Genomic DNA, 15,575 nt, shown 5'->3' with positions numbered 1-15,575 from the left:
ATATTAATATTTAAATAAGATTATGCATTAAGATTTTGTAGTCAGTATAGAAAGACTAATAAAACATGAAATGAAATAGAAAACTCGATGCGCATTATAAGTATTTTTTCTTACATCATTTAATTAAAAATATGAATTGCAACAATTTTAACTTTTGGTTGAAATATTTAAATAAGGTTATGCCAAAAGCAAGTTGTGCCTTGTGTCATAAAACATGGACTCAAGAAGCAATCAAGATGTTCCACGTTCCAACGAACGTAATAAAAAGAAAAATGTGGTCGAAATCGTGCGGCGTCGATTTAAACCCATATTCGAAAATTTGCTCTTTGCATTTTTCACCTATGGACCATACATCTGGTTCAGATGCAAAAAGGGTTAGGTTATCAGGAGATGCATTACCGATAGCAGTGGAAACCCTATCTGAATGGGATGAAACTCAAGTGACTGCTTCCAAATTTGACGATGCCTCGACCCAAACCGAGTAAATATCAATTATATAATAAAAAGTGCCAGCATGGACATAAAAAAACTTTTTTTCAAAATGCGCATGTACCAACGAATAAAAAAACTTAACAAATCATTAAGAAAATAGGAGCCCAGGTAAATATCAGTGCATAATAAAACATATAAAAGATGCTAAAAGTCAGTATTTATTTCAGGAATAAAAGTGTGTGAAAACAGTTATGAAACGTACATTTACGTATAGATGACTTCTGTGCGTCGTTTTCTTTTTAATAAAGCTACACAAAAGCTTATTTTGTTTACTAGCATTGCCATATGTATGTGGTTCTTCGGACAATTTCATGGATGACATTGAGCGTGCTGTGGTGATGGTGACGATCGTTATGTGTCTGGTGCTGGTGCCTCTGAAGTCGACTTGGTTTCCGAACTGACTGGCTCCGCCGATACCGTACCGGGTCTAAAACAGTACGCTGTACGTAGATCTGCGATCAAATCTTCGCACTTTCCGTCTACAAGGGACGTAAGTCGTAGTTTTATATGTATTTGAAGTTAACAATTTTTAAGACTTCTGGTTTACAGGTTTTCGGTTTCTGCGCAAGTTCAACGTCCCTATATCTGCTCGAATCAGAGCAGCGTTCCAACACCCATACGAGCCACTTTCCGCAATTTTTCTCATTGCATTTGATTTACGTAAATTTATGAATTATATTAAATAAAATAAATATAAATAATTGGCGCGTACACTTCTGTTAGGTGTTTGGCCGAGCTCCTCCTCCTATTTGTGGTGTGCGTCTTGATGTTGTTCCACAAATGGAGGGACCTACAGTTTCAAGCCGACTCCGAACGGCAGATATTTTTATGAGGAGCTTTTTTATGGCAGAAATACACTCGGAGGTTTGCCATTGCCTGCCGAGGGGCGACCGCTATTAGAAAAATGTTTTTATTAATTTTGCTTTCACCGAGATTCGAACCAACGACCTCTCGGTGAATTCCGAATGGTAATCACGCACCAACCCATTCGGCTACGGCGGCCGCCGTAGCAATATATGAAATATTTGTTTTAGACCATATGAATACATTTTCCCAACACTTACTAATATTAGGGTCAAGTGTATTAAGGTAAACGAACTTTAAACTATAAACTGCTAAACTTGTAATAAAAAATATACTAATGTTTATTTTAAAACTACGAACTAACTTAAAACACATACTTCAGGAACAAACCATAGTTCTGCGTGCTCTTGTGTTGGTAGATAAACATAGAAAATATTCTAAATAAATATTACATTTGTTTAAAGAAAAAACTATAATTTTTCTGTCGTTTTGTTTTAATGTAGATTAAATAACCAATATACTTGTTTTTCTCTTATTACAGGACTAATTAGTTACTTTACGTACTTTTTTACTACCTTTGGGCAAGAAGGGGAAAACATTTTTCCCTTTTTCCCATCCTTCGTAAATGCAGCCCTAAAATAAGGGAGTGTCAAAGCGCCCTTGTCACTACTTAGATGGCGCCCATCATGGTCCCGTTACTTTGCGCTCAGCGAATTTGACAACTAGTTACGTGATTTTAGCTCCAGTATGGCCAGATTACCATTTTCGTAACTTGATTTAGCATTTTTTTTTTGTTATTTTTATTATTTTTTGTCTCGTTTTAGTTCATTCCACATGACATTTTTCTAGCCTATTCTAATTAAAAGTAATGTTTATAATTTTGTAAAATATACATTTAATAATAATTATTTAAATAATTCACTCAGTTTTATTTAGCTTTACTTTTTTTTAACATCTGGTGGCATTGCCCGCGATTCCCGGTGTTGTTGGTGTTCTTCTGCTTTCGGCAGTCAAATCTCTCTCTCGCTACTGCAGAGTTGCCTAGCTTTGGATATAAAAACGCACTAAATGCCCATTTAAAGAAAATAAAACACGAAATTTTTATTGTGTTACTTAAAGAACTTTGTATGCGTGACAAATTGTCTGTAGAATGTGCGTTTTTTTAAAATAAATGTGTTATGCTTATATACAATTTAATTTATGAGTTTTTTTTTGTTAAGCGAGACTCTTTCATTAAGGGAACGATTTTTTTGCTATATTTGAAGTTATGTAACTAGATAAGGTACTCTTTTTGTAAAAATGTCAGTATGGTTTCTTTAGTATTTTCTGGTATTTTGTGGCTTATTTTTACTATGAATACACCTCGTGATGCTCTATGTCTCACTAAGGATTGATGACCGGAAGAAACGATTACACCTCTATGGTTTTAATTCGCACTCAATAAATTCAAAGGCTTTTTAAAATATATAAAAAGGATTTCAATCTTAAGAAGAGTTGAGAGCGGGGCATTTAATATTTTTGCATAGCCTTAAATGGAGCCATAAATTAAATTTGCACTTTCAAATTATCAAATTTTATTTATTTTATTTATTTATTATTAAAGTCAAAACATACAACCATAGGTTATTTTTACAATGATTGACCTTAAGAATAGTTGACATAAAAGGATTAACAGTAAAATCAAAATTAAAATTAAAATTACAGATAGTAGTAAAGAAGTATAAGTTGGAGAAAGTATTAAAAGGAAAGTAAGGTAAAAAATAGTGGTAGCAGGAGTAGGGATTAATGGGAAGAGATTTAAAGTACATTCAGCAATTTTCGGCAAGATAGCGAAGCAATTTATTTTTGAAACACGAGCTTTCTTTTATACGTTTAATTTTGTAAGGTAAGGTATTCCAAAGACGGACAGAGAACACAAAGTATTGACGTTCAGTCACCAAACAACTGTATTTCATCGGGACTATGTTTAACGAGCGGCAGGACTTTGAAGGCATAAGTCGATCTTTGAGGTATCTGGGTTTTTGAGTGTTTATGATCTTGTGGAGTAAAACTAAACATTTAAACCTAAGCAAGTCGTTAAAGGATACGGAAGCAATTTTTTTCGCAAATACTGAAATATGGTCATAACGTTTTTTACAGTACACGCACCTAGCAATGTTGTTATACAAAACATTAAGCTTACTACGACACACACTATCACAAGGAGTATATAACTCGCAACCATACAGTAACGTTGGTAACAAATACGTTTTAGCTAGTAGCAGTCGGAGTAAAAAAATTTTCATTAGCACTAAAATCTTCTCAGAGTGGTCTTTTTTAAACTTCTTTTGTATAATAATACAGTTTTTTTTTAACCTAAAGTTTCGCTAGCCTTAAATTAAAAACAAAAAGAAACAAACACCAAACTTAAAAATTGTCGCATTTTCGGTATAAAAAAACACTAAATTTATTGCGAAGAGCAAATGGTTGGCAATACTGCACAACTCAGCAAACGTCACGTCACGTACGCTCTGATGGGCGCAATCTTGTTTCTATCATGCTTGCTATTTACCTAACCTTCTATAATTGAATCATGTGAATTCACTGCTGTAATCAAGCGCCTTGCACTTGATTCTGAATTAAGTTGATTGCGCGTTGTCTACCTTTACCGTGCTTCGTTTAATAATTCAAATTATAGGTGCTACGCTGATTAAAAAACTGAGACGAGCGCTAACAACCAAGCTTGATTGTGATATCGAACGAGTAGAACTTGAGAGTCTTTCAATTGTTAACGAAGCGGCAGTATGGCATTCGTCCAAATTTTAGTCAGGTGCTCTGCGAGAGTTGCGTTCCTTAACAATTCAATCGGGTTAGTGAAAACCCTTAACAAATTTGGGTACTGTCATCGGACATCCAATCTTAATATGATTACAAATCAACAGCTCATACGTACATTTTCTGTTGGCACACAGCTCCAGCAAGAGTAAGTTACACTTAATTATAACATAAGACTCGTGGCATACATAACTCATTGCAATATATTAATTATTGACCAGTGTGAACATTACGTTTTTACGTGCCAATGGCCAGGAAATACATACAAAGGGCAAAGTGGGCGATACATTACTGGATGTGGTGGTAAATAATCATATTGATTTGGATGGCTTTGGAGCATGTGAGGGTACTTTGACTTGCTCCACATGCCATTTAATTTTCAAACCAGAGGATTTCGAGAAACTGCCAGACAAGGCCGGCGATGAAGAACTGGATATGTTAGATCTAGCTTATGAAATTACGGATACGTCACGTCTAGGTTGCCAAATAACTCTTACAAAGAGCATGGACGGTCTGGTTGTGAAAGTGCCTGCAACAATTAATGATGCCCGTAGTGCGTAACAATCAATCGAATCATTAAACGAAATTTAACATAATAATTATTGTTTTTGCCAATCAATTTAACAAAGCAAACGAAAACGTACATACATGTGTTCATAGCTATGAATATAAATAATTTATATTATTTTGATTGTAACGGCAGCGACAGTGTTGCTGCTTGAATAAATGAATATCATATTTGTATATACAAATTTAAATTGTTTATTTGTACATAAATATCTATGTATATATTTCAATGTAGTAGTTAAAACTTCCAAATCCTTTTGCACACCACACCAGTAAGAACAAAGCAATACAAGATTGAATTAAAAATTTAGCAGAATTTCAACTACTTATTTTTATAAAATAAATATGTGCGAAAAAATATAAAGCAAATTTTTTATACAAATTTTTTAAGGAATTACCTATATAAAAGGAGAAGCTAACCAGTAAGCAATTATAGTTGAATGTATGTATTATCTGTTTTGTTCTCTAGAAAAGCTTAAAGAAGTAAATATAGTCATATCCGCCCATCCCAACCCAGGCCCATCTTGTGGAGGAGTGAACTTCCGTCCACTCAGTTATTCATTCAACACATATTTACCGACTTGATGTGCGAATAAATTTGTCTCAATTTGTCTTCGAGTGCTTAGGACATAGACATTATTTGAGGTTTGAATTTCGAATTATGCGTAGTCTAGAAAAATTAAGGTGTGTACAACTAAACAAACATCCTAGATTACATTGCAATAATCACTACAAATACTAACTATTGCTAGGTTAATATTCAGCTACATATGCATTACACATTTAACTTTTGAATCTTTTTGAAACGTAAAGTCAAGATTGTGTATTTATGACTAGTCGCTATTTTGATATACAGTACTTGCAGGTTTATTTTTTAACTTAAATAAGTATTTGTATTTACCGTTGGGAGACGGTAATTGCTTATTTACTTATATTTATATTAAAAGTGCTGCGTAATGCTTAATAGCGGAATTTTGTTTTCATGTTTTTGGAAAATTATCTATAAGTGAAAAAGCCATTTTGTGAATACATTGTTGCTGTTGCAAAATATCAGAAGCAGATAAAGCAAATAAATATGTGCGTACATACGAGAGGAGACCAATAAGTCCCTGAAAATTTAAGCATACGGTGTAGCTGTTCAACATTTTGCATATTCAGGAGCATGAAAACAATCGTTGGATAACTGCAAAGGAATGTTTGGCGAAACTCAATTACAATCCAAATGAATTTTTGCAACGTTTCGAAATCGTAGACGAAACATGGATAGACATACCAGAGCTCAAGAAACAGTCCGGACCGTGGATTTCTCATGGCAAATCGAAGTCGAAGAAGTCTGCATGGGTGTATAGCTTTTTTGGAGGCGCGCGAGTCATTCATATCGTTTAACCCTGATGCACAAGCCCTCATTCGTAATGGCAAATTTTGTGAATTAAGTCACGAAGTGCTGTCTCATCCAGCATATTCAACATTATATCGTTACGTATACTAAGAAATGAGTCAGAGGTAGCAGATTTGTGGCTCAATAAAGTCATATTGCTTGGTTAGAGAGCATCGAACTAAAAGAAGAAATCTTGCAGAATAAAATGTGGTTCTTATTTAAATTTTGAGGGACTTGTTGACCAACACTCGTATTATTATATTATTGTATGTAAAAATAAGTGAATTGTGCTATGGAAACAAAGTGTTCTCAAGATAACAAAGTTTTTCGATAATGGATGTTTGTTGTATTTATACATTAGTGAGGGTCACTTTGTCGGTTGCTCTCGCCGAATAGGTGTGCGTGTCTACGATTCGGTGCACCGAAATGAAAAAAACTTTTTGACAAACCTGCGAGTGTATTTCTGCGATTAAAAAGCTCCTCATGGATAAACCGTCTTCCGTTCGGAGGGGGTGTAAAACTGTGGGTCCTTTCATTTGCGGGAAAATATTAAAACGAGTACCACAGCTTGGCCAAAATAACTAACAAAAGATGTAAGCGCCAATTATACAACACATTTATTTAAGAATCGGTTAAAAACCGCATTTTTTTGAAAATTTATATTATTTCAGAGAAACTCAGAAGTCCCAGCAAAAATAAATAGCTCCGACGCATTGGCTAGAAGTTTTTAATTATAATTAAGTATGTCGAATTAATATGAAACTTCCTTGTTACCTAATATCATTTGTCTATTTAGATATACCCTAATGGAACAAATTACATTTTAATTGAAATAAATGCAAATAATTGAAGGAATTTTTCGTCTTAGAATTAATGACCTGGTAATAGTACTTATTGCTCTTTGCGTATTGCGACTGATCTAAAATTTTGTCTAAATATTCCAAATATAAAAGTTAGTACATCCCTAATGTACATATGTAAGTATATTCATAAATTTTGAAGTGCATTGCCCATTTCAGTATTATTACTTAGTACATAAAAAACAGGTTTATTTAATTGCGTATTATTGTACAATGTGGTTTTATATTTACTTCATTTATTTATGATTGCCATTTGTAAATATATACTTACATATCTATACGTACGTACGTACATGCAATACCAATACTTCTGCAGGGAATCAACTGATTTTGAATTGGTTCCCATTTGGTGGAGTCGAAACCATAATAATTTGCATTCCTTCTTTTCTTTTTTTACAAACAAAATTGTGAAATTTTGTAGGAAGTTGAGATTGCTTTAGCAGTATTATTATTTTTTTTAAGTAATTTGGGACTGGTGCTTGGTTGGCAATCAGATTTAGTTTTATTTTATTGAAAAATTTTTAGAAAATATTAAAATTTGCCAGAAACTTTCAAAGTGGATGATACAACATGCATACATATATTACAAGAGATTTTGAGTGCTCTAACCATCTGCATTCCGACAGGTTCATCGATGAGTGTTATCTATGATATAACACTGCTATCAAATGAATGGTCCTCATATTTAAAAATAAAAGCTGGCCTGTCTCATTATTAGAAAAACAAATATTATTCGCCCAAATTGAAATAAAATTTGACACCCAGCAGATATTCAATGTGACTATTTTTTAATAGGTGCTACCCTATCCGAGTGTAGAGAGCGTAGAGCCGCGAAAAAAGCAGAAGCTTTAAAGGTAATCCATTTGCAAGACACAAAACTACTAATTGTTTTCGCTATTTTTAAATAGACCCTTAATCTCACTGTAACAAAGAAACTGAGCTAGAACTGATACAGGGTGCGCCATCTTTTATGTCGGTATGAAAACATTGAATAACTTTGAAAAAAAAAACAACTGATTTGTATAAGTGAGGTATTTTTATTTGGTTTGGTTATTTACAATTTATTAAAACTATTTTTTGAATATCAATCAAGTGGCCACCTTTATTAGCAATCACAAACTGCTATCTTTTTTCTGCGTTTGTCATCACCTTGTCAGCATTATGTACAAAAACATATGTAAATATAAATATTATATGTACCTGTAACCTGAAAACGAATTTATACTGCAGTCATGTGTAAGACTGAACTACTATTATTTAAACATTTTATTTTACAATATTTTATTCTCACTATATAAATATGAAAAATGTAATTTTATACATATTTATATGTTTGAAGGCTCACTACCATCTCTCCAAGCAATAAAGCCAAATACTTGAATGACATTTCATTTCAATTGTTTTTTCAACAATTTTTTATGTAAAATAAGACCATGAACCGAACTTTTATAGTACAGCAAAGATTATAGGTATAATAAAATAACAAGATGTACTAGACCAGGATATATGTATAGTATGTAATAGCAATACTCATAGCACAATGTTATATGTGAATACTGAAAATTCTTGAAGATACTTTTACTTAAATTGCTGCCAATTGAAGCTGGAACCGAGCTCCAGATAAGATAATTCCAAAGAAAATTTCGCTTAAAGATAGTTCGGTATCTTATCCAACATAAGTCCGAAAAGAAAAATACAACAACAATATAGTAACCACGATCTCCACGAATTAGATTTTTTTTAAATAACTTTGATATATAAACCTATTTAGTTCCACCATTTGAATTAAAACCAGTAGTTCTTATTTTCTCGTTTGAATAAACCACGCTAAAATTTTTGTCTAGTTAGCGATAATCGGAATTACTGAATAGCAAAATCGTTAAAATTGCAGTTAGTGAAAGATAACCATGCGAATATCGTTAAAATATGTACTCGTATATATGTATGTTACTGAGTTCCACCACAGCAGGTATCCCAGGAAAAGTGCGGAAGGAATGGGGACGTGGCATATTCTACACCAATTATTAGATAGGATATGAACTGTCATTTCCAAATATGCAACCGCCAACCACGTACTTGAATTTATTTGGTTTTCTATAAGATATATTTAAAAAGAAAATTTATTATATATTGAATTTTATTTTATTATACGATATATAAAAAAATTATAAATATTAAATAGGGGAAAAAATTGTAAAAACGGGGTCAATAAGGCCCTGTGCTATATTTATTAAACACATTGAATATTTTGCGTTATTTTAATTTTATTTTTTATGTAACTATGGTATAAAAAACATCAAATTAAAATTTGGCCGCGAGAATGCACAAAGTAAAAGAAATTTCCAGCACTTTTTAAATTAAATTAACCGTTGACAAGCACTAAATTATTAATTTTTTGTTGGTTGTGAATGACGTTGTTTCTATTTTTACTATATTTATTCCTCTTTATGTAATTCTTACGGGTTTTGGTTCAAAGAATATGTCTTTGTGATATGATCGATTGGAATTTTTTATTTTTGCTAACATATCCCATGAATGTTGTTCGCCGGACAATTTTGACTGTATTTCAATAAAGGATCTACCTTTCCGACGTTATTGCCAATAGATGACATCACTAATCGGAACTATCTACTTTGGAACGCGGTTTGTATAAGAGACCAACACAATAGGGACCGACTGATTTCCATTTTCAGTGAAGACCATGTAGTCAACTGTTACAGATAGTCAATATGTTGAATTTAATTTATCCACTATAGCCTATCTGGTTGTGCGATTATTACGGCCGAAAATTGAAGGAAGTATATTACTTTCAAAACTACCACTATCGAAACAATACTTAATAATAATACTGCCCATTCTTGAACTTCATCACGATAAAAGTGCACAACATAAATGACGTTTTGACATTTCCAGATCAAATTTGAATTTTGAATTGCATTGGAATTTACATACAAAACTTGTATATTATTATTATTATTATTTGCTATCGCGCCGGTTGGGGGCGTAAAGTGCCGATACAAAAAAATTTCATTGGGGTCGATTTGCAGCTTTTGACTTTAACTGTGCCAAGTGAGCGAGTCGTCAGATGTCGTAAATTCGTCATTGATTGAAACTAATGTCCCTAATGTCTGAAAACTTTCCTGGTTGCATCCTAATATTTTGCGGTATGTGAAAGAAACTGGATGGCTGAGGAGCTGGCCGAGCAGGATGTTCTCAAGGTGGTTTCTTTGTGTACAGCGAGGGAGGTTTGGTTTTGGACCGATGGGCTTCGAGTTAATAGAGAGACTACTGGGAGAAAATCTTAGTCTCGTATTGATTGGAGGTGGTTGTTGGATCTGTTTTTCTCACTAGAGGTGGGAGTCTCAACCGAACAGTGTCCGATGGGATATTGTACATCCAACTTTTCTGCTTTAATATCAGATTAATAAAAACTGCAAATTTTATATCTTCCGTTACTTTATTTCAATTCAAAGTAAAAATGTGTGAAAATAATACAAAATTAGGAATCAATTTACTTTAGCTCGATATGACCACCTTTTGCCTTGACTATGGCCTTAAGACGGTCCAGAAATGAATCGTAAGCTGCCAGAATGTGACTTGCCGGTATTTTGGCCCACTCGTGGACAATAGCATTTTTCAGCGCCTCGAGGCTGGCGAATCTTTTAGTTCGGACCTTGCTCTCCAAAATGGTCCAAAGAAAATAATCCATCGGATTCACGTCTGGTTATGAAGTTCGGAACATTGTTATTTAGCCATTCTTGGTTCATTCGAGCTTTGTGAGACGGTTCCGAGCCCTGTTGATACGTCCATGGTCTGCCACCGCATGTTTTGTCGGTCAAATAAACTCTATCGTTTTGGGAGTTTACGAATTGCTCAATTTGAAAATGTTTCTCGTCAGAAAACACAATGTTCGGAAATTGACCACTTTCCGTCAAGCGAAGCAACTCCTTCGCTCTCTCAAGTCTGACTTGTTCCTGCTTTGGTGTGAGATCAAGCACCTTTTGGATTTTGTCTTTAAGATCATATCTCAGTATGCGGCGGATGCTACGCTCAGTCCTTTTGCCATTTGATTGGCATTTCGTCGGGGATTTGGCTCAAGTCGCTTCTTGAGCTTTACATTTTGAGCCATTTCACGTGACGTTGCAGTCTTTTAATGACCACCTCCATGACATTTCGCGATGCTACCAGTACCATTGTAACGAGTAATGGTGCAATAAACAAAAACTTTATTTACTTTATAGGAAAGAGGGGTACAGGTTGCGCAGACTACATGACTCCGCACTTTAATTGGGAGAGAAGGTTCCATACTACGATTCAAGAGGAGGGATGGCCTAAAGGCATGAAGTCTGTCCGTAGGACTTTTCATATATATTTACACAGGCGGCTCTAAGACTTTGGGCGGAGTAGGAGTGGCACTATAGATTAGGCAGCCAATCAAGCTGCCGGATCAGAGCAATATTTTCGAAGGGAAAATGTTTGCTGTTGGGAAAGCCGCGAAGCTAGCATACACAAAAACCAACTCAATAATTAATATTTTAAGCAGGAATAAAAGCAATCAGCTCATATTGTATTATGTCCAAAAATGTCTAACGGAGCAGGGAAGCCATAGAAAAGCTAGCAGCAAACAGAAGGCTGCACATCTATTGGGTACCGGGTCACTAAAGCACTACATTCCCATGGCAGTTGGTTCTACGTTACCGGAATGACTCGGGGTTTTCCCGAACAAGGGCTGTCGCCCCCGGAAAGCTAGCCCTGTCTAGTGTACCGTACCTCAGGAAACGAAATAGTAGATAAGATAGCTAAAGGTGGTGTTAATCTACCATTTGAACAAGAGAAAGACATACAAAAAGCGTAAAATATAACATTCAACGAAATGGACTACTACATGAACAAGCAAGTGAAAGCTAAGTGGACTAATGTGACCACATGCAAAGCTGCAAAGGTCATGTGCAGAACTAGACAAAAAATTGACTCAATTCGTACTCACGAAAAGACTGCAGAGCTATTATAGGTATGCTGATGGGCCATAATCTATTGGCTGCATTAGCTTAAAAGATAGGGATTGCTAGTAACGACCAATGCAGAAAGTGCAGAGAGAATATATGTATTTGCAAGAAACTTTAAAGCTCCTTCTCGGTCTTTGTCCGATATTATCAAAAACGCACACTAAATGCCTGGGAGAACCACAGTTTGAGGGTCTGGAGTATATCTCAGAAATAGATCTTCCAGCGCTACTTGGATTTTTTTAAAGGGTTGACAATCTACTTGATGTCTACTTAAAATCTTAATAGAAGCCAGTCTCCATCTGGTATAGACCAAAAGGTCTATGCATGGCTTAATGCCAGCCGAGTTAACCTAACCTAACCCAATACGAGTATGTTATGCAAAAAGTAATATCAAAAACAAAGTCAGTTCATGTCAAATACAAATTTATTCAGGTCTATTAAATAAAAATAATTTAATATATACACACGTTGCTACATTAACTTATTTGTAAGATATGTTTTCTTTTGCTTTTATTATTTCGTATCGCATACTTCATAAATTTTTATTGGTATTTAAGTACATATACATACATATATTAATTTTAAAGTGAACCTTAGGTTATTTCGTCTGAAACGAACTGGAGCATCGTACCCACGTACGTCACAATCCAGGCGATGAGTCGAAAATATTCACGCATTTATTAGGGAAGCCTAACAACATAACATTAAAGAAGCTGTATCTTTAAAAATGTTTATTTCTCACATTTCGTACAATAGATAGAATAAATAAATAAATTAAATAAATTAGAAGCAGTGAAATACATGTTTATAAATAAGGTTCCTCTTGTTTATGACGGGATGAAGAATGGGCCGCAATTCAACATGGTTCTACAATGTTCACCTTCAACCATTTGCATATTCGATTTTGGGTTTCCGCCTCCACTGGCAGTATAGCAAATAAAGACAGGTGATGAAATCATGATCGGGTCCACGCACACACACCAACACACAGGCGCACACACGAAATCATAAACGTGCATATATTTCTATGTCTATATGTAGACGCACGACCATATTCGGATGTATGCATGCATATTTTTGTGTGATTTGGAGAGTTTAATGTAATGACAAATCGATGTTGTATGTGTTATATGTATAAGCGTCAGTTCGTTCGTTCACCCACCTCCGACTGGCAAGCACACCTTTGTTAACTGCATAGGAGGTGGTAGCAGGCTGTGGTTGTGGTTGAAATATCCGCTTAGTGCATTGGGCTCTTTGCTTCTGTTTTGTTTGTTTAATTAACATACGCCATGGAGGCTCCCTTCCGATCAAAATGCCGTACTCGCACGAAGAGGAATGCGGCGACTAGAGATGCTACAGCCAGCACCAACAACAACATTACCAGACCACCGACAAAGCTCGGCACAGACATACAAATCGTTTCAGGATCAGCAGATCGTGCCGATTGTATAACTACGGTCTCATTATTAGAGTTATTGTTGAGCGCAAAGTTCACATCGCCTGGCGCTACCACCTGAATAGTTCGACTTGTATTGACATCGGTCATTTCTTGCGTGTCTCTCTTGTAAATACGTGGCTTTACCACGATATCAAAGGTATCGCGTCGTCTACGTACGCCGCGTAAATCATCGAGTCCTTCAACTGAACGTGGACGCCCACCGAGCGATACCAGATTGCCACCCTCGATTTCATCCTTGCGCTTCACTGTGCTATACTGACCAGGTTGCCCAGGTAGTGGTGGTGGTGGCATATGTAAATCGTTTGCATTTTGTGGTGTCGCTTGTGAACTTTGCAATCCAGATTCGGGTGTTGTGACACCGGCCGTTTGCGCTTGTGGTGAGGGCACCACATCTGGTTGATTCTCAGAGTAAGCGCCAGTAGCATCAGCAGCTTGGTGGCGTGGATCTGGGTAGGCTGCTGGTGGTAGACCGCCCAACGCGTAATCGTTGCGTTCGTAAGGTTCTGGTGCGCCGTATTCTGCTGAAAGCGCATTGTTGCTGATTTGTGGTGCACCATATTCACCACCCGGAAGTCCCAGTCCACACTTCGGTTCAGGGCAATTATAGCGACACACTTGTATCACGCACTGGAAGTGCACATTCATGGAGTCGGGGAATTTAAACGCTTGGAAGTATGCGAAACTGACTACCGATGCCGATGGACCAAAGTTCTTTATTTTCTGGAATTTGCTCATAATTTTAGGACGAACAACGCAACCATTCTGATCGACCAATTGTATGGGCGCACGCTTGCCATCATGAGCTACACAATTGCGTACCAACATATCAAATTTGTTCTCATCATCTTTAATAGCCAACACCATGGTCATTGTCTGACCTATTTTGACAATGCCCGACACTTCGGAAGCCCACGGTCCTTTGCCTACTTGAATTTGCATCCAACATTGCAGATTATCGCCAAGGAAATTAGCAGTGACCGCATGCAACATATCGACTTGGAATGGGCGGAATGTGACAGCCTTTTCATAAAAATCATACCATGTGCAACGCAACTTTCTAGCCTGGTCCCACACCTCTTGGACATACGGATCATATTGTATGATGATGGTGTTCTCAACATAACTGCCGGAGGGCGTTGGCGCGCCATAACCTGCCGCATTATGATTTGCCGAGCTCGTCATGCCGCAGCTATTGAGAAAGATCTCAAATGTGGCGCTAAGATGCCCAGTACCCGGTTTTAAATGTACACAGTGCGGATCACTGTAGAAGCCCTTTGAAAATATCATACCGTAGAAGGGGCGATCGAATTCGATGTTGACGCGCATGTGCGTCTTTTCGCACTGCACTTGCAAATGTTTAATCTGTGGGCTATCATTAGTGGTGGAAAGTGGCCAAGCATCTTCGGAAATTTCATTGCTCACGCCTGCGGGTAACGGACCCTGTTGGGCACCATACACGGGCGAAGGTGCAGGTGGGCCGTAAACAGATCTGTGTTCGAGTGGCAACGCAGCAGAGTCAACATGGGGTCCCTCGCAGACAGTGTCCTATAATAATGAGAAATACGAATTATAAATGACATAAATTAAGTAAATATTTACTAAATAAGACAACATTATGTCATAATGTTAACATTTTTGAAAAGTTTCGTTACGCATACATAAATAGATACATATGTATGCACCAAATATGTACAGTCCGTACGACCTTTTTTTCTTAATTTCTCCCGATCTAAAGCATTTAAAAGACATATAATGATGCAGTTTTATTTTAAGTCTAATTATATAACAAATGTAAAAAACAAAATAATTTTCAGTATTTACTTTAAAAGTTATTCACGAAAAACCAAAAAAAGGCACTGACAAAAGTGTAGACAAAAGTGAGAAAAAAGGGGAGAGTTTTGCCCGCAACTGTATATTTCAAAATTTCATTTCATTAACTATCTCTGGTCGACATGTGTATAAACAATCAAACCAAATTTCTGGAGCCTTAAGAGCTTAAAGTGCATTTATGTGTACTGTACACGTCAAAATTTTGACTAAACTATGCGATTACTCAACAACGGATAATGCGTGGCGTGGGGCAAATAAATAAAATTGTTGCATACTGAGAAAATGAATTAACTTTTTGTATTACTATGCTACAATGGCAGTGTTTAAATATATATTTATACGAGTATGCATAGCACAAAACTTGA

The 15,575-nt window shown here is 35.9% G+C and overlaps 2 protein-coding genes across 3 annotated transcripts in view; one reads left to right on the top strand and one right to left on the bottom strand.

The window, feature by feature from the left end:
* The first annotated feature begins 3,844 nt into the window (after positions 1-3,844).
* LOC128859561 (adrenodoxin-like protein 2, mitochondrial) lies at positions 3,845-5,039 on the top strand. The gene is made up of 2 exons (XM_054096478.1): positions 3,845-4,258; positions 4,332-5,039. The coding sequence occupies exons 1-2, from the start codon at positions 4,080-4,082 to the stop codon at positions 4,669-4,671; spliced, it is 519 nt and encodes a 172-aa protein (XP_053952453.1). The 5' UTR covers positions 3,845-4,079; the 3' UTR covers positions 4,672-5,039.
* Positions 5,040-12,323: 7,284 nt separating this feature from the next.
* LOC128859560 (cuticlin-4) overlaps positions 12,324-15,575 on the bottom strand; it is a 56,866-nt gene continuing 53,614 nt past the window's right edge. For both annotated transcript variants that reach the window (XM_054096477.1, XM_054096476.1), the window contains exon 3: positions 12,324-14,925. In XM_054096477.1, the coding sequence (XP_053952452.1) occupies positions 13,195-14,925 (1,731 nt within the window). In that variant the 3' untranslated portion in view covers positions 12,324-13,194. The remainder of the gene's footprint in view (positions 14,926-15,575) is intronic.

Source organism: Anastrepha ludens, chromosome 4 (genome assembly GCF_028408465.1).
Source record: "Anastrepha ludens isolate Willacy chromosome 4, idAnaLude1.1, whole genome shotgun sequence".
In the NCBI taxonomy this organism is placed as follows: Eukaryota; Metazoa; Arthropoda; class Insecta; order Diptera; family Tephritidae; genus Anastrepha; species Anastrepha ludens.
The sequence above is the reverse complement of the archived record's forward strand: the minus strand, read 5'-3'. Positions and strand labels throughout refer to the sequence as shown.